Here is an 18,700-nt window from a genome sequence, read left to right as displayed (position 1 = left end):
TGAGTACTTCCTGTGTCAGTTGTTTGCAGCAGGGAAGACTGGCAGAGTGAACTGATCTAATATGATATTGCATGCTTCATGTTAGTCCAATGTGTACAGTAGCTAGAGAGATTATGATGCTAATTCAGAGTGAGGCCTAATTTTGGTGGTGTAGGGGCTATTGTAGTGCCTGTGTAGCCTAAAGGAGAGGCATTGGTGACACACAGCCCACTAGTCCTCCCTGGCATCATTAGTGTTGCCACCTTGGTGAGGCCCGGCAGAGATGGCACTTGGTGTGGGCCGGGGAAGACTGTGGCTCCCTGATGGAGTGGCAGCAGGAGTAATGATGGTGGCAGGGAGCTAGTATGAAGGTGCCAGAGCCCAGCACAGTGAGGGAGCCACCACGCGCTGGCCCAGACAAGCTACTAAAGTGCCACTCTCTCTTGTTGCAGGGTCGCCCACCTCCTCATGCCCTTAGCGAGCAGCTGCTGGGTCATGGGCTCATATGTCCCATCTGCCAGAAGGAATTCAAAGTGCTGGGCTCACTGAAGCGGCACTATCGCAGTCACATTAACTTTAAGCCTTACATATGTGATATATGCGGGAAACGTTTTACTCTGAATCAGTACTTGATAGAGCACAGACGGACCCACACAGGAGAGAGACCTTACAAATGCCATGTGTGTGGCAAGAGTTTTGCGCAGACAGGCACGCTCTACCACCATGTCAGGAATGTTCACCAAGTTAGCTGGACAGAGAAAGCGGACAAAAGCTAGGGCTGGCTGTTTGTGTGTGTGTATGTGGGTGTATGTGTGCATTTTTGGGTGTGATTGTGTGTGTACTTGTGTGTGTGTTTGTACGTGTGTGTAAGTGTGTGTATGTGGGTGTGCATGCACATTTGTGTGTGTTTATAAGCAGGAAACATGTGACAGTAGTCCTGTTAAGCAAATCAAATCAGGGTTATTTTTTATTTGTTCGGAACACACGGCATGCCTTAGCTGCCTTCCGCCAGCCGTGTTGGCCCACTGGCTGGAAGCAGCAATCAACTCTTATGTACACTGTAAAGTATTGTTTTATATACTCTCATAAATTGCTTTAATGAACCTAAGTCTCAAATCTTTTCTCAAAATATGTATATGTTGGATTCTATGGCTTCATCTACTTAATCACCAAAGTCACTATTTAAGAGAATTGTTTATTTGATTATATCATACTAAATACTTAATTTAAAGTGCATCTCAACTTGGTCACAAACGCTTACAAGTTTTATGTATAATCATAATTTATTTCCTAATTACATAAATGTAAGACATGCACAATAAATGAATAAAAACTCTTTTTAGTTTTTTAGTAAGGAATCCTGTCAGGATCTGAACACTGTGAGCAGTGTTGTCTCAAGACTCTCCTTCCTGAAATCGTTTGGTCACCTGTGACTGAAGCACATTGTAATTTCTTTATTTTCAAATAAACTGTAACATGAAAAGAGTACAAAGTATCGCTTAAAATGTTAAGGGTTGTTTGGTCCTTTTTTTATATATGTGTAGTTTTTCCTTCCTGTGGAGCCTCTGAGTGGCTGGGCCTGTGGGGCGGCTCTCAGCCTGGGTGGGTAACTGAGAAGACAGCTGTGACTGATGACTTATCAGACAGACAAAACAACTCAGCTGTGACAGAGTTATAAAGTAATATACATTAAAAGCACCATTTCCTTGTTGGTGTTGGTGTGGTGTGTGATGTGGTTTGGTGTGGTGTGGCTGAGTGGGCATGTGGTGGTGGCAGGTTCTCTCGGGCTGGTTCTGCATGTGGGAGGAAATACATCCTTCACACAGTGCCTGATCCAAATCTCCCCTTGTTTCAGAAGGACTTGTCATCAAAGTCATCCAAGTTGAAGAAAAAAGATTCCTCAATGATGAGTCCCCAGGGGCATAGTGTCCTGCCCCCTCACGGTACTCCCCCCATGCTGCTGCCCCCTGGAGCCCTGTGGCCCCAAGACAGTAATGTCAATGTGGAGGAGATCCTGCCTTGTCCCATCTGTGGCAAACAATTCCCCAAGAAGAGAAAGTCTAATTTGCAGGTTCATCTGAGGACCCACACGGGGGAGCGCCCCTTCAAGTGCCAGCAGTGTGGCCGAGGCTTCAAGCAGAAAGCACACCTAGAAAAGCACCTAGAGAAGTCCTGCCACGTGATGTCTGAGTACGTGCCTTATCCGTTCTTTCCCAAGATATGAGCAGACGCCACCCCTGCTCCCTCCCTCTCTTTTCCATCTCCCAAGAGGCTCCTGCCCACTTAGAACTGGTGACACTACCTCAGTCCTGTCCCTGGCCCAGTGCTGTGTCCAGACTCAGCACGTGCATTAATCCGCAGCACGCCGCCGTGGCGTGGAGGCTCCGTCATTGTGGCGGAGCCACTCTGCTACACGTGTGTGGACAGTCACACAAAAGAAAGTAATGGCTTTAAGTTGCTCATGTGTAAGAGCATCCTGTGTAATCTCCCCAAAAGAGATATGAATATTAACTCTTAAGCGATACAAAGGTTCACTTGACCCTCTTGCTGCGTTGTCAACACGGGTACAGCCGTCCGATATTAGTTTTGTATTGACATAGATGTACAATAATAAATCTATCTTAATATCTAGGCGTAACTTTAGCTGAGTGCAGCTTGCGTGCTAGTAATGAAGGTGTACATAGTGTGGTGGTGTACAGATGCCTGTCGCCTGGCTTCCTCAGTGCCCTGCTGTGGCCCCTCACTCTCTTCCATCTCTACTTTGTATTTCAGAAGACTATATTTACTGTACTATATGTATATAGATATACAGATATATATCAAATTTTATATGTAATGTATTAGGAAAAAATATAAGGTAAAATTTATAATATTATAGTTAAAATATATAGGTCTGTACAGCTTCAGCTTGTCTGAGGAAAATATTTAACCACTTAAGTGTGAAATGGGCATTGATTAGTTATCCAAAGCCACTGTGCTTCATTCTTCTGCTTCCATTAAGAATATTTCTAGCATCGCTCCGTCCTCTTTACACCTGCCCACGCATGCACACACGCATACAGACACACACACATGTACTAGACACAAACAGACACACAGAAGCATTGTCTCAGTGAGCAAACAGTTGGTGTGTGTAGCCTTGACTTACCTGGCTGGTCAGGTGAGGGAGGCAGTCTTTGTGGCCCCAAGTGTGGCCAGCTGTGTTCAAAACTACCCTTGTCAAGGCCACACTGAGGGTGACTCAGAATATGCCACTCAGCCTCTCCCCTCACCCACATCCTGCTTATTCAAAATGTTTATCCAGGCTCACACTCAGCCACTCACTGAAATGTTCACTCTGATACATGTACACACATGTACGTAACTCTCTGTGCTGACTTACACAGGCACGAGGGACTCGATAGAGGATGACTGCCTAAGACTGCAGTGTCTGTCTCTTAGGAATCTTAGGTTGTGCTGTGATGCAGGATAAGTGTGAAGGTTTTTTAAAGAAATTTTCATTCCTCTTTTTCTGAAATGACTTCAGGCCAACTGCTGTGATCATCTCATGTGTTACAGATTCAGGAAAACAAAAGTAAATATATAGTACATATTCCAGTTAAACATAAAGTATATTATTGCAGAGTTTGATGTGACTTAGAATACTATTATAGTGAGGGATTGTGACGGTGAAGTTCTTCCACATAACTGACAGTGTTAATCTCATCCCGATTCATTAGATTTCATAAATATTGGTAAAATCTCAGGACAATAAGGCACAAAATAATCTTCCAAACAGGTACTAGAGTATATATTGTATGGCACCCTTAGTTTGCAAACTGAACTGTGTATCAAAATTTTTATAATAACCTTTTATGAACTAAGCATTTACTGTAGTCTGGAGAGTAATGAGAGTGACCTGTGTCATGCTGTTGCTGAACTGACCTGACCTGACCCGTTGTAAGAATGCAAACACTCTGTATTGGGCCTCGTGTCATTTAGGTGTCACAGTTTATCCTCGGAATGTGAGACTATCCAGAACAAGGCTTTGCAAACTGAATCTCCGTGTCTCTTTATCTTTATGCATCATTTCCCCACTTGTTTGTGTAAGTTGACCTCCCACTGTCCAAGGCAAATGTATGTAGCACGGTTCTGGATAGTCAAGCTGAGGTAACTGGCACCATAGGGTTAAAACATCATCATAATAAGATTTGGTTAGCTTTCTACAAACCAAATTACCAAAGTACATGTGATATTTAACCTAAAAAGTGGATCATGTACAGATATATTAGTATTAGCTTTATTGATAGTTCCCACCATAAAAAATACAAAAAAAACACTAATTTGTTCATAAAAATATATATATTGTTTATGAGAAATACAGATTGTAAATTATTTGCAGACTGGACACTGTTTGCCTTGTTCCCATCCATTCCTTTCCTTCTTTTCTTCCCTCCTTTCCCTCTTCCTCCTCCAGATCCTCATAACTTGTGGCCGTGTTCCTGGTCTGGCCTCATCCTCACCCTCTTCCTCCCCCTTCTGCAGGAGTCTTTATTCAGGCACATTGTGATAGGCCCCCACGGCGGCCACCGGGGGGGACGAAGGTCCTGCCTCCTGCAGTAGGAAATGTTCTTTATTTGATCCTGTATTGTATATTTTTCTTACTTCTAATTGATTCTCAGCAATGAATTCTGTCCCTCTTTTTTCATTTTTTTTGGTTGAGGTCATGTAAATGTTGTATATATCATTATTGTATAGTCATTATTTTAGTATCCTGTATGTACTTAAATGCACCATTTATGAAAAAAAAAAAAAATCTTATCATCAGAATAAACACTATTTTTCATCCACTTTGGTTTTTAATTTGATGCTCAGGTGATGTATGAAGACGAAGTTTATAGATAAAATTCAGTTCTATGATGTTATTAGGTCGATAGTAGTAGTGACATATAAGGGATGGTGCTGGAGAGAAAAGCATAGGAAGGTAAGATAACAGTACTTCTTATAACACAAGTAAAAGGTGAGTATAATCAGAACAGCAGAGTCCCCCACGAAAACATTCATGTTCTTTGATAGGAGTGTGTTGACTCCTTTTCAATACCAAACTACGGAATCTGTTAAACCAAACTAAAATTAAATGGCAAACATATCATGCATTTAATTTTCATGCTGTGTGATATTAGCTAAATCTTTATTGGATAGTAGTTCTCTTTAAAAGATAACGCATCACCGCGGCGTGACGCGTGTTTAGAACTTTGGTTCAGACGACGCCCGGTGCTGTGTGTGTGCAGTGGTTGTGCATGATTTCTGACTTCAACAAAACTACTATGAGGAAAAGTAACAAAGTGAAAAGAAAATGATTATTAGAAAAAAGAGAAACAGACAGAAGGATAAGAAAATATAATATTGTTACGAGTGAAGAGTTTGGGTAGTTCGGATGTTGGGTTCGTGTGGGTGTAAAATGCGTTCACAGTTTACCCCAAGGTTTTCCCTGAGCCTGGCAATACAGAAAAAAAAAAAAAAAAAAAGAAGAGCGGCCCGGCTAATCACACCCAACCAACCCACTTTCACACAGCCAGGTGGGTTTGTTACCCCCACCCATCAACCGACGGAGGATACACAGGCCCATCCAAAGAATAGAGTAGACCAAAACAGTCCTTGGTATACAAAAACTAGGCAGAAAAAAAAAAAAAATCCTTAACCCATGGATAATGCAAGAAGGCATTGCAGAACAACATAAACTCCAGCTTGCAAATAAGTGGTTCTCCTTGTAAATAAATGTGGGAATGCTGTGACCATGACATTATAATAACCACTTCTCCAAACGACGCAGCAGTAGTTAGTGTCTTGAGGTGGTAGTTTTGGCCGAGGATAATGGTCCCTATATGTTACCTTGGCTGGGGCAGCAGGAACCCATAAAAAGTGATAATGTGTGGGTCGGCACTCTACGAGCAGGCCTCGTCCTTCGCTAGTTATCCTCGCCTCCTTCCACCAGCGACTGAAGTAAGTATTGGTTATGTTACGTTGCAGTCAGCTATACAAGTATCTTTTCTGTATTGTGCAAGGGGCTTGTTTGTTGTTGAAATGCCGAAACTGTTTGGCCATTTAATAGATTGTTGTGGTTGTTAGGATACTTTCCGAGGCAGAAGCTGTTACGTTAGGTATTGTGTTGATTTGAAAATGCCTGGAATGTTTGGCTGTTAGATGATGATGATGATGATGATAGACTTGACGTGGCAGTTGTGGGATCTCTATATGTAGGTCTGACGATACCATTATTATTATTTTATTATTATTTATTTATTTATTATTTTTTTTTTTTCTGTTAGGTTTAACAGAATGTCTTGTCGAGGTATGGACTTCGTGGATGAAATAGGAAAGGACAATAGGCTTTTAGTTCCAAAATGCCTCAGTAATAATGAAAACACGAAAATTCCAATAACTTGCAGTGCAGCCTATTTAATATAGTAACATAGCGCTTTAATAAAGGATACCAGCCATAATAGTTCAACTGATGTTTAATAAGCCGTTCCAAGATCATTAGATACTCAAGAGCTGTAAGATAACTCTAGATGAACGACTTGATCCTATATTGTGCCTTGTCATAACTTAATAGGTTAGGGTCGTATTCTTAAACGCCTTGCTGCCTCACTACAACTATTTCCCAAGGTCACAGAGACGATTAGCCGAGTTCTCACGAGTGTTTCGCCTGTTAATAATGTATAAAGTTGGTTAATCTGTCACTAAAACCATAAAAAACACCCTTATAAAATTTGTGTAACTTCAGCTACAACCTTTTGAATGTAGTGGAGGTGCGGCGCAGAAGTGTTTCAGAATATGGTCCTTAGTACAAGATTCGGAAGGTTGTTTTTGAGAAAGTTGACATCTTTGCTTGCGCGTGATTGTGAGCTAAATATAGATGAACAATATGATCCTTTATACTGCACCTTGTCATAGCTTAGTACCTAATAGTACAAGAATGAGAATTGTTATGAGAGTTGAATTCTTTGCTTGCGAGTGATTGTAAGCTAACCATAGATGAACAACCTGTGTCTAGTCGTACCTTATTAGTACTTTAAAAATCTAAGGGTTGTTTTGAAAAAGTTGAGATCCTTGCTTGCGCGTGGAGGAAAAAAAAAAGTAAAGAAACAACAGTGACTGGAAACGACGAGGCATGAATTTACCTGATTTGTGTTGATGTAACCACAAGACTCACTGGTCAGGACGTGGCCGTAGGGATTAAAGGTGCCCTGTGGGTTAATGAAGAGGCCATCTCCATTATATTCCGAGCGAGCTACACACTGAAGGGAGCTTAGGGAGTGTTTGAGTGAAGGGGAAGAAAACTCAGGAGGAGGTAACGTGGTTGGTCGAGGTTGATAAACAAAATTAAGACCCATAATCCTTCCTCATTAAAAAAAAAAAAAAAAAAAAAAGTAAGCTGTCTTGACACACACACACACACACACACACACACACACACACACACACACACACACACACACACACACACACACACACACACACACACAGACACACGCGCGCGCGCGCGCGCTCAAATGTGTAGATGAAAAGAAAAAAAAATCATATCACAGATTTCATGGTACTACAACAACCAGCACTAAGAGGACACAGTAAGAAACTGTACAAAAAAAAAAAAAAAAGAGAGGGGAGAAAAATGTGAGAAGATATAATTTTCCTTAGAGAGCAATCAGCCAATGGAATGAATTGACTGACCAAGTTGTGTATGCAAGGAACATTCATGGCTTAAAAGATAAATGTGACTTTAAAAGATGAGACAGTTACGAGCTTGACTCAGTCCTGTAAAATTACAATTAGGTAAGAACACACACACACACACACACACACACACACAGTTGACTTCAACCACATTTAAATATTATTTTCTGTTCATAGGTATGGTGCGTAGATATTTCATTTTAACCATATTTTACTTTAAAACCAAGCATAGAAAGTAAAAAACCAACACTATTAATTGATACAAACTTTCAATATCAATATTTTTCTTTAACTTTCCATTATTTAAAATTCTGTATTTTAGAGAGAAATATTTAATAGCAAAGGTTTTTGTGTTTATTTTTTTTATAGGTCTGGGCCTCAAAAAGTTGAAAAAAATAACTCAAAATATTTATCTGATAATAGATACCTGCTCCTTACTAAAAGAAGACACATTGTATGTTATTTTTTTTTCTTCTTGGAAATAGTGTGTAGATAATGATATTTAATTTGTAGAATATGGCTTTTCCAGTATAATCCTCATTACAGAATCGACTTATTGTTGTTTTTCGAAGTGAGGACATGATAACAAGTGACATCAGAGTAAATAGAAGCAAATAAGCGAATATAACCAATTCAGCGTGTGATGCTGTAAAAGATGATTAATGGATCTGTTACTTGAAAACACACAGACAAAACAAATATAATGGATAGATGTATGGTGGCAGGCTGCGATGAGGATGAACATTTAATATCAACATGAATCATTGTATTGCCTGAAGAGTCGATAATTAATAGTAAGGGTTAAAGGTATACGTGTGTTTTAGAGAGGGCAGTGACCCAACCACCAATATCGTAACGTCTTGTGCTGGACCACTGCCTTTATCTGTTATGTTATCTCTCCTCTTATTTTGTTTATTTATCCATTTAGTAAGTCGGTTGGTTAGTTAGCTAGTTAGTTCGTTAGTTAGTTTTTTTTTCAGTTAGTTTCCTTTTATTTCTCTTAGTTTTGATAGAAAGGTCAGGTGGAAGGAAGGGTTTAATAAGATTACTGTATGAAAAACTTAATGAACAGATGAGAATAGATAAATATGAAATTCACTCATTTATAGACCTGTGCTCCGTTATGTCTTTTATCAGTGGCTGCCTTGTGTTCTGTCTCATTCTTTTTTGCTGATAGGTCAAGTGTTCTTTCTTCCATTAGTTCCCTTTTTTGTAAGAATGACAGTGACTCAGTGTATCCAACACTTCACTTCATTCAATTATTGTTTACGCTCCGTTCCTGTGAACACGAAACAATTTTTCAATATAAGCACAAATTTTGGCATTGAAAATTCGTCTTTTTTTTTTTCTAAGGTCCGGACCTGGAAAAAAAAAAAAATTGCGTTTAAAAATAGTTTTTTAAAATTACAGAACTTTAAACAAACATGAAAAGTGGAAGAACATATTAATATAGGAAGTTTATACCGATCAATACTTGTTTTTTACTTTTGCTTTTTTTTTTTACTCTACTTTTTTGCTCTCTCTCTCTCTCTCTCTCTCTCTCTCTCTCTCTCTCTCTCTCTCTCTCTCTCTCTCTCTCTCTCTCTCTCTCTCTCTCTCTCTCTCTCTCTCTTTGTGTGTGTTTGTGTGTCAACCACATCCCCTTAAACTTGATAACAAGAGGGAGGAGGAGGAAGAGGAGGAGGAGGAGGAATAGGAGGAGGACGAGGAGGAGGAGGAGGAGGAGGAGAGGACAGTAAGCATAAGCTAAGAAGAAACAAAAAGTACAGGTCGAGTCGAGTCAATACCAAAGCACTGGAAATTATATTTGGCTTTCCTTAACATACTTTAAACATACTTTGGAAAGGTATATTATGTATTGTGTCATCTGATGGCCTCACTTCTCCCCACCTTCCTACTACTGGTTCTCTCGTTCTCTCCTCTCTTCTCTCTTCCCTTTCACCAGCTGCCATTTGCTAGCCTCTCCCTCGTTCTCTCCTCTCTCCTCTCTTCTCTTTCATCTTCCTTTCACTTTCTAGTCTCTCGTCTCCCTATCTTCCTTCTACTGCTTCTCTCGCATTCTCTTCTTTCTCTCCTTCCTCCGGCTGTCATTTGCTAGTTTTCCTTTGTCATCTCCTCTCAACTGGTTCCCTCTTTTTCCCTCTTCTCTCTCCCCTCCCTCGGTATCCCTCCCTCAGTAGGATGTAAGTTTTAATCCCGTGGCTGGTATGTTTTTCCTTCCCCCTTTTTTTTATTGTATTATTCATTGGCCCTGGTAATCACTGCTGGTCCTGCCGGAGGTAAAAAATACTGAAGGTTCCATCCACGTCTTTCTTTTGACCTAGCTGGCGTCTTGTTTATCTATCTGTTACCCCTCTCCGCATCCATCCTTCATCCAACTGTATCCTTGAGAACGTGGAAATAGTTATACTCGTAGTTTTGAGCGTCATTAAAGGTAAACTAGAAGCGACAGACGAGAGGGAAGGAAGAGATCATTATGAAGTACCGTAGCCTATCTTTCAAAATATCAATAGCGGATAAGTAAAGGTACGTGCTGACCAGAGTTAATCATATCTTACATGAAAAAAAAAATAATAATAATAATTACAAGGAAGATTCTAACATCTTATAGAATCAGGGACTAGTATATGTTTATTAACTAATATAAAACTTAATCTCGGACGAGATATTCTAGGCAAGCCTTGGGATATTTGAGAGCATTCACCTTAAAGGAGTATTTAAGTATAACGAGTCTAAATATTGATAGGAAAGATTGACTGAGAGAGAGAGAGAGAGAGAGAGAGAGAGAGAGAGAGAGAGAGAGAGAGGAGAGAGAGAGAGAGAGAGAGAGAGAGAGAGAGAGAGAGACTCATTGACACACATCGACTTCAAAACTTTTCAATCTTTCCCTCTTATTCGCTGATTCTCATTTCGCCTCATTCCCTCCCGCTCTCCCTCCTCGTATAAACAAAAGAGGATCGGGGACTCGTATCTCATGCCGCGCACAACTTGCATTTGATTGGATCCTCTTGGGAGTGTCGCGGTGGGCGGGAATGTTATAAACTTTTCGGCGAAGCCAAAAATAGTTTCCTGTGTTTTTGGTATCGGAGTCAACTCTGTCTGATTTTTTTATACTTTCTTCTTCTTCTTCTTCTTCTTCTTCTTCTTCTTCTTCTTCTTCTTCTTCTTCTTCTTCGCCTATGCCTACTGTCCTCTCCTCCTCCTCCTCCCTCTTTCTCCCTCTTCCTGTCATTTTTATTTTTCTTATTTACTTGCTGTTTAGCTTAAAGTGAAGGGATGTGGTTCATTGAGAGAGAGAGAGAGAGAGAGAGAGAGAGAGAGAGAGAGAGAGAGAGAGAGAGAGAGAGAGAGAGAGAGTGGCGTTGGAGGGAGAGCAGATTGGCATGTGTTTAAGAAAGTTGTGTATCTCTCTCTCTCTCTCTCTCTCTCTCTCTCTCTCTCTCTCTCTCTCTCTCTCTCTCTCTCTCTCTCTCTCTCTCATTATCAGAAACTTATCTGTGAACAAATTTTTCCTTTGTTTTCGTTGCTCGACCCAAAATAACCGATAATTACGCCGACACGAAGAAGAACAAGAAAAAAGGTGGTGTTTTCTTTCTCCTCTCTGTCTAATTATGTGTTTCATCTGTTTCCAATAATAATAAGACACTAATAATTGATGAAATGCACTGAAGAACTTTATTATTTCCATTCCATCTAGTCTTGGCTTCTTTTCTTTGCCATTAAGTAGGTAGGTTTTTCTTTGACTTTCTGTTTTGTGAATTAATTAATATATTCCTAATTAGCCTTTTGACTGCCAGCAACACAGTGACACTTGCTATTTGAGAGACCAGATGTGATTTTACTGAAGGGAAATTAATTTTTCAACTACTGAAACGTTTAACTTCTTTCTTTAACGTTTTCGCTCTGTGAGTTTGTGAATACATTCTTAATTTAGCCTTGTTGACTGCCAGTAACACAATGACACCTGCTATTTAAGTGACCAGACATGATTTCACTGAAGGGAAAATGACACTACAACCACTAAAACGTTTAAATTTATCCATTACTCCTTTTTGCTTTTAGTGCTGTTTCGGTAAGTAACGCTATGGCACCTGCTGTTTGAGTGACTAGTCTTGATTTTGCTGAGGAGAAATTCATAATATAATCTCTGAAACATCTAAACTTCTTCGCCATTAGGTGGTTAAATCTTTCTTTGACTGTTTTGCTTTGTGAATTTATGAATACATTCTTAATTTAACCTTTTTGACTGCCAGCAACACTATGACACCTGTTATTTGAGGGACCAGACATAATTTTACTGAAGATAAATAAATAATACGACCTCTAAAATGTTTCAACCTCTCCATTACTAGTTGCTGTCTCAGAATTATGTTCAGTGCTCGCCCCTCACCATTTTGTAAAACCAGACAACCCTCAGTAGTTAGAGGGTTGATTACTTTCATTCCTTCCTGGTGGATGTTTGGGAGCCTGTGGGATGGAGGAGGACAGGGAGGAGGTGGAGGTGGATTAAGATAATGATGGGATGGGAGGTTATAGAATGAAGGAGGTGGAGATGTGGAGGAAGTTGAAGTGGAAGTCTTAAGTTAATGACCGGGTGGGATGTTATGGAATGGAGGAGGAGGTGAAGATGTGGAGGAGATGGAGGTGGAAGCTTAAGTTAGAGATCGGGTGGAAAGTTACGGAATGGGTGAGCAGGAGGTGATGTGGAAAAAGTGGAAATCGAAGTGCTTAGTTAATGATAAGTAATGTGGCATCGTCAGAGTAAGATTTCCTCTTCATCCACATCATCCACTCCTCCCACTCCAGCTTCCCACGCAGACCGCAAAGGAACACAAAGGAAGGCTAGACAGTACAGGGTGAAAAAAGAAGATGGACCTGATTTAAAACTGCTATATCTGTGCAAGCAGATGGAAAAAAGGTGGTTATTTGGAACTTTTATTCCCTGCCTTTTCCAAATGAGTTTCAGTTCACGGCCTGTTCGTTGGTTGCAGAGATAATAGTAATTTCAAACAGGGGTCCTTTTTTTGAGCACCCTGTGCACAAGGATCTGTAGATCCTTGTGAGTCTTTGATAAGCTACACTAACTTTTTTTTTATTTCTTCTTTCCTTGTTTGCAGATATAATAGTAATTTCAAGTAGGTTCCGTCTCCTTTTTAAACACCTTGTACAAATTTAAGATCCCGTGAGATTGTTTGTGATGAGTTATAGATAACACTAAATTTCAAACCAGTCCACATTTTTTCACATATATATATATATATATATATATATATATATATATATATATATATATATATATATATATATATATATATATATATATATATATATATATATATATATATATATATATATATATATATATATATATATATATATATATATATATATATATATATATATATATATATATATATATATATATTTTTTTTTTATTTTATTTTATTTTATTTTTTCTAGGCTCGTGTGAGATCGTTTGTGATAAACCACTCTATTTAACTTTTTTTCCTCTACATCTGGTGACTAACATATCTAAACCTAACGTAACTTATCTTATCTAAACCTAACCTAACTTTACCAACCCTAATCTACATAACCAGACCTAACTGATGATCACAAACAACTTCCATATATATATATATATATATATATATATATATATATATATATATATATATATATATATATATATATATATATATATATATATATATATATATATATATATATATATATATATACGAGTATATATATATAAGTAAGTAAAAATGACAACAGTATTTTCACCACGAGACTAATCTTAGAAATTCTCCTCACAACTTGCAAACTTGTAATTATGGTGTTCTTAGGAACTCGACGGGTTGTTATGATTACATGCACGGAAGACAGACACACACACAGAGAGAGAGAGAGAGAGAGAGAGAGAGAGAGAGAGAGAGAGAGAGAGAGAGAGAGAGAGAGAGAGAGAGAGAGAGAGAGAGTATGCACGTGTTACCAAATATGTGGAAATCATAATACTTTAATATTTTCTTCCGATCTATTTTCTTTCTTTCGTGTCTTTCAAGTTAGTAGGTCAGTCAATATCATTCTCTCTCTCTCTCTCTCTCTCTCTCTCTCTCTCTCTCTCTCTCTCTCTCTCTCTCTCTCTCTCTCTCGCTCGCTCGCTCGCTCTCTCTAACTTTACTATAAACTTCTCATTTCTCTCTTGCATTCTCACGTTTCTTTCTGAGAGAGTCTCGTTCATACTTAGAGAGAGAGAGAGAGAGAGAGAGAGAGAGAGAGAGAGAGAGAGAGAGAGAGAGAGAGAGAGAGAGAGAGAGAGAGAATAAATAAGGGGAGTACAGGGAAAGAGTGAGCGAGGGAGAGAGAGTATGAAGCAAAGGAGAGGAAAGAAGGCTAGCATGAGGACAGGATCAGAGAGAGAGAGAGAGAGAGAGAGAGAGAGAGAGAGAGAGTCTGGTAAATGCCCGCTGTATATTTTTCCTTCCCTCCCGCAGAAGTTGGATAACCATTAATAGTTTGTGCTGAGGGACAAACATATAGACACACAAACGGACAGACAAATAGATACACACAGACAGACAGACAGACAGAAAGGAGAACAGATAAACAGGCGGACTGACAGATAGATAGACAGAGGACAAGTAGACGAACGGACTCATAGAGAAACAGACAGACAGACAGACAGGCAAATATGCAAACACGTGGAGACATACAGACAGACAGAGAACAGTGGAGTGTAGAGATAGACAAGTGAAAATGGAACTTGAAAAAAGGTAAAGAAAAAAAAAAAAAACAGACATAGGAGATAAAAAGATAATATACAAAGAAAGAAAAAATAAATAAAGTGATAGACAGGTAGATAAAACACATTGATAAATACAAATAGTTAAGAAAAACAGCAGCTAAAGAAACACACACACACACACACACACACACACACACACACACACACCTCGTACGTTACATGCACAGTCGTATACAAACACAAACATACATACAAACATACATACATACACACTTGCATGCAAATACACAGTCATTCTTCCCACCTCACCTGCCGCTCTCAGTCTAATTAACACTCACCTTTTGTTTAACTAGATTACTGTTTACTTCATCGCTTTCTCCTTCGCTATAACACTGAACTCCTTTATCCTCCCCCTCCTCCTCCTCCTCCTGGCACAATGGTCCATTTAACTTCAGAGCGGCAAGGATTTTCCACCTTCGTCAGTAACTTGGGGAACGTCAGAATCCCTCCCTAGACACGCCCCGTTTTCCCTCTGCTCCCAAACGCCTACTTTTATTTCCCTCTCGCTCCGCTCATTCTCTCTTTTTTCCCTCTCATTCCCCTAAAGACTCTCCCTTATTTTCCCTCTCGCCTCCCCAAGACGCCTTTTTTTCCCCACCCTCTGCTTCCACGGTACCCCTTTTATCCCTCTCTCCTCCCCACATACTCTCTTTTTTCCCTCTCGTCCTCTAAAGACTCTGTTTTTCCCATTCTTCTGTTTCCACTTATATTCCTCTTTTTTTCCTCCTCTCGCTTCTCAGACACCCCCTTTTTCCCTCTCTCCCCACAACATACTTTCCTTTTTTTTTCCCTCTCGTTCCCCAGACACCTAGACGAGCTTTCTCTCTCTCTCTCTCTCTCTCTCTCTCTCTCTCTCTCTCTCTCTCTCTCTCTCTCTCTCTCTCTCTCTCTCTCTAGGTAAATATAATGCTAATTTTGGCATTTAGAATCCAGCACTAGTCTCCCCCCTCATCTCTCTCTCTCTCTCTCTCTCTCTCTCTCTCTCTCTCTCTCTCTCTCTCTCTCTCTCTCTCTCTCTCTCTCTCTCTCTCTCTCTCTCTCTCTGATAGCTTATTATTTCTCTTATTTGCATTAAAAACAAAATTAGGTAGCATCATTATTTTCATTTCAATTTTTTGTTGTGTTAGTCTCTTTTTTTTTTTTTTTTTTTTTTGCAAGGCGCTTCCTGGAACACATTGCAAGTGAAATGGATTCATCTGAAGTGCCCTTTTGTAACAGAAATGAAAGGTATACTGGGATAAAATCATGTAAAGTGTGTGTGTGTGTGTGTGAGAGAGAGAGAGAGAGAGAGAGAGAGAGAGAGAGAGAGAGAGAGAGAGAGAGAGAGAGAGAGAGAGCTGTATTCAATGGATCTCTGCAGGTGTGGGACAGGTGTGGAGGGGGGAGGGGAAGGGAGCGAGGTATATAGACGGATTACCTCTCTCTCTCTCTCTCTCTCTCTCTCTCTCTCTCTCTCTCTCTCTCTCTCTCTCTCTCTCTCTCTCTCTCTCTCTCTCTCTCTCTCTCTCTCTCTCTCTCCACCGAAGCGGGAACTGAATGGAATAAAATCACTGGAAAATTATTGTTTACGATTCGCCAATATTTTCTTTATGGCGTTTTTGATCTTTGTGGAGAGAGAGAGAGAGAGAGAGAGAGAGAGAGAGAGAGAGAGAGAGAGAGAGAGAGAGAGAGAGAGAGAGAGAGGGGGTGCGGGGAAGGGGGAGAATATAACAAAGTAGATCTGGAAGTTGAAATATAAAGACTAACTTCAATTTTCACGTAATTTGATCAAACGAGCCTCTCTCTCTCTCTCTCTCTCTCTCTCTCTCTCTCTCTCTCTCTCTCTCTCTCTCTTTCTTGTTTCCTATGTATGTATCATTTTTCCTTCTTTTTATCAAGCTTTTAGGAGGAGAGAGAGAGAGAGAGAGAGAGAGAGAGAGAGAGAGAGAGAGAGAGAGAGAGAGAGAGAGAGAGAGAGAGAGAGAGAGATCAAGTAATTAGGTTATGATTCTGTACAGTAGAACAATGTAATTTTTTTGTTACAGTTTGTTTGTTTGTTTGTTTGTGTTGCTTGTTTAAATCGGGTCTGTTGGTGTTTAGCTGGAAAAGTCTTCCTTCTTGTGACTCAGTAAGTGAGGAGGAGGAGGAGGAGAAGGAGGAGGAGGAGGAGGAGGAGGGGGAAGGGGAGATGAAAAAGGAGAGGGAAAAGAGAAATGGATGAAGAGGAGAAAGAAGAAAAGCAGATGATGGTGGAGGAGGAGGAGGAGTAGGAGGAGGAGGAGGAGGTCAAGGAAGATAAGTAGCAGCAGCAGCAGGAAAAGAAACTGGAAGAAGAAAGAAGTAAAAAGAAGAAAAGAAATAAAAAAAATAATAATGACTCAAAGGAAATTTAAAATGCAAAAGAAAAAAAAAGAATTAAAAATGTTTCTAAAAAATATAACGAAAGAAGGAAAATGAAAGAGAAAGCAAGAGGAGGAGGAATTAGGCTGATTAGGTGAAGGACTGCGATGATAATGAGAGCAGACGCGCAGAAAATCTTCGTTCCGCGTAAAGTGGGGAAGCATCCTGTCCATCCAGAGAAGCGCGCACGATCTAGGGATAAAAAGCTAAGGTAATCCAGAAGTGCACGCCATCTAGGAGAGAAATTCGTAACTAATCTGAGTGAGTGTAATCTAAGGGTGGAAATATAAGCTTAACTGGGAGTGCACGGTCTGTAGGAGCAAAAATCTTGTTTAATCGGAATGGAGGCTTTATTCTGCTACTTTCTGGACACTGACCGTTTATTCCTCGGCAGAAAGTGATGCTTTTTAAAGTCGTGATCTGCACAATGAAGGAATCAGCAGTAGAATTAATGAAATGAATAAATTTAAACTAAACGTAACCTAACCTTACCTTACTCTCAGATGTACTAATAAACTTAGCCTAGTTTTCAGACACTGACTGGTTAGCTCTGCACAATATGATGCTTTCTCAGGTCGTGATCTACACAATAAAGGGATCAGCAATAAAATTAATGAACTGAATGAATCGTAACCAAATGTGACTTAATCTCACCTCACGCTCAGATGAAAACACTAATGTCATTTCAATATTATCCGGTAAAATCTTAATTGAACTGAGTCAGCGCCATCTATGTGTGAAAATATAAGCTAAACTGGAAGTGCACGGCTTGTAGGAGTAAAAATCGTCGTAAATCGGAGTCAGCGACATCTAGGAGGAAAAATCTTCCTTATTTCGGGAATACTTACCATTAGGAGTAAAAACCTTCGTTAATCCTTCTGGGAGTGAAAGTCTTTGTTAATCTCTGAATACGCGCCATCTGGGAGTAAACATTTTCATTAATCCGTGGATACGCGCCATCTGGAAGTGAAAATCTTTGCTAATCTGAGTATACGAGCCATCTACAAAAAAAAAAAAAAAAAAAAAAATCATTAATCTGAGTCAGCGCCATTTGAGAGTGAATTTTTTCCTTAATCTGAGCAATAAAGACAGTAAGTGTATCCAACATTTCAAACAATTATTAGATTTTTCCAGCTTTAATTAATTATCACTAAGAATATTTAATTGAGAACTGGAACAAAATTTAATCTAACACAACAGTATTCGTCCAACGCATCCTCGTGGATTCGTTGTAAAAATAAGCGTGCTGCGAATATCATGTGTAATTTTCTTTTTGAATTTTTACGGCAGTTTTTCTTTTTTTCATGTGGGAAATTAAAGCGGCATATTATTCCAGCTTGTTAAAATGGCATAATCAAATGTTGCAGGTTACAAAAAAAAAAAAAAAGTTGTCACTGTCAGAATTAGTAATGTCTCTGTGAATGATGCCAAAAAAAGGTCACATTATTATTATTATTATTATTATTATTATTATTATTATTATTATCGTAGTGGGTAGAATCCTTATTAGATTTACTGAAAACTAAAGACAAGGAGAGAAACAGACAAAGATAGGCAGACACACACACACACACACACACACACACACACACACACACACACACACACACACACACAAAAAAAAAAAAAAAAAAAAGCAGCTATTGGTATGATCTAGATTATTAAAATGAAATAGTAAGAATAACAATAACAAATCACAAACACAGAACAGCGTTAATAGAGATAGGAAAGGCAGAGAGAAGAGAAGGTAAGGGAGAGAGAGAGAGAGAGAGAGAGAGAGAGAGAGAGAGAGAGAGAGAGAGAGAGAGAGAGAGAGAG

At 39.4% G+C, this 18,700-nt stretch overlaps 1 protein-coding gene and 1 long non-coding RNA gene across 11 annotated transcripts in view; one reads left to right on the top strand and one right to left on the bottom strand.

Moving 5' to 3' along the window:
* The window catches only part of LOC135114743 (zinc finger protein 629-like), a 34,286-nt gene extending 29,478 nt beyond the window's left edge, over nucleotides 1-4,808 (top strand). For 5 of the 10 annotated variants that reach the window (XM_064030733.1, XM_064030731.1, XM_064030728.1 and 2 more), the window contains exon 5: nucleotides 1,835-4,808. In XM_064030733.1, the coding sequence (XP_063886803.1) occupies nucleotides 1,835-2,203 (369 nt within the window). In that variant the 3' untranslated portion in view covers nucleotides 2,204-4,808. Of the gene's footprint in view, nucleotides 1-431; nucleotides 1,316-1,834 lie in introns of those variants that run through there. The other 5 variants (XM_064030736.1, XM_064030730.1, XM_064030737.1 and 2 more) reach the window with 2 other exon arrangements.
* The window catches only part of LOC135114753 (uncharacterized), a 23,765-nt gene continuing 9,309 nt past the window's right edge, over nucleotides 4,245-18,700 (bottom strand). Inside the window, exons 3-4 of the long non-coding RNA XR_010275661.1 lie at nucleotides 17,731-17,842; nucleotides 4,245-4,572 (exon numbers count right to left, since the gene is read on the bottom strand). This is a non-coding gene — a long non-coding RNA (uncharacterized LOC135114753). The remainder of the gene's footprint in view (nucleotides 4,573-17,730; nucleotides 17,843-18,700) is intronic.

Source organism: Scylla paramamosain, chromosome 28 (assembly GCF_035594125.1).
Source record: "Scylla paramamosain isolate STU-SP2022 chromosome 28, ASM3559412v1, whole genome shotgun sequence".
Lineage (NCBI taxonomy): Eukaryota > Metazoa > Arthropoda > Malacostraca > Decapoda > Portunidae > Scylla > Scylla paramamosain.
This window is presented reverse-complemented; position numbering and strand designations above follow the sequence as displayed.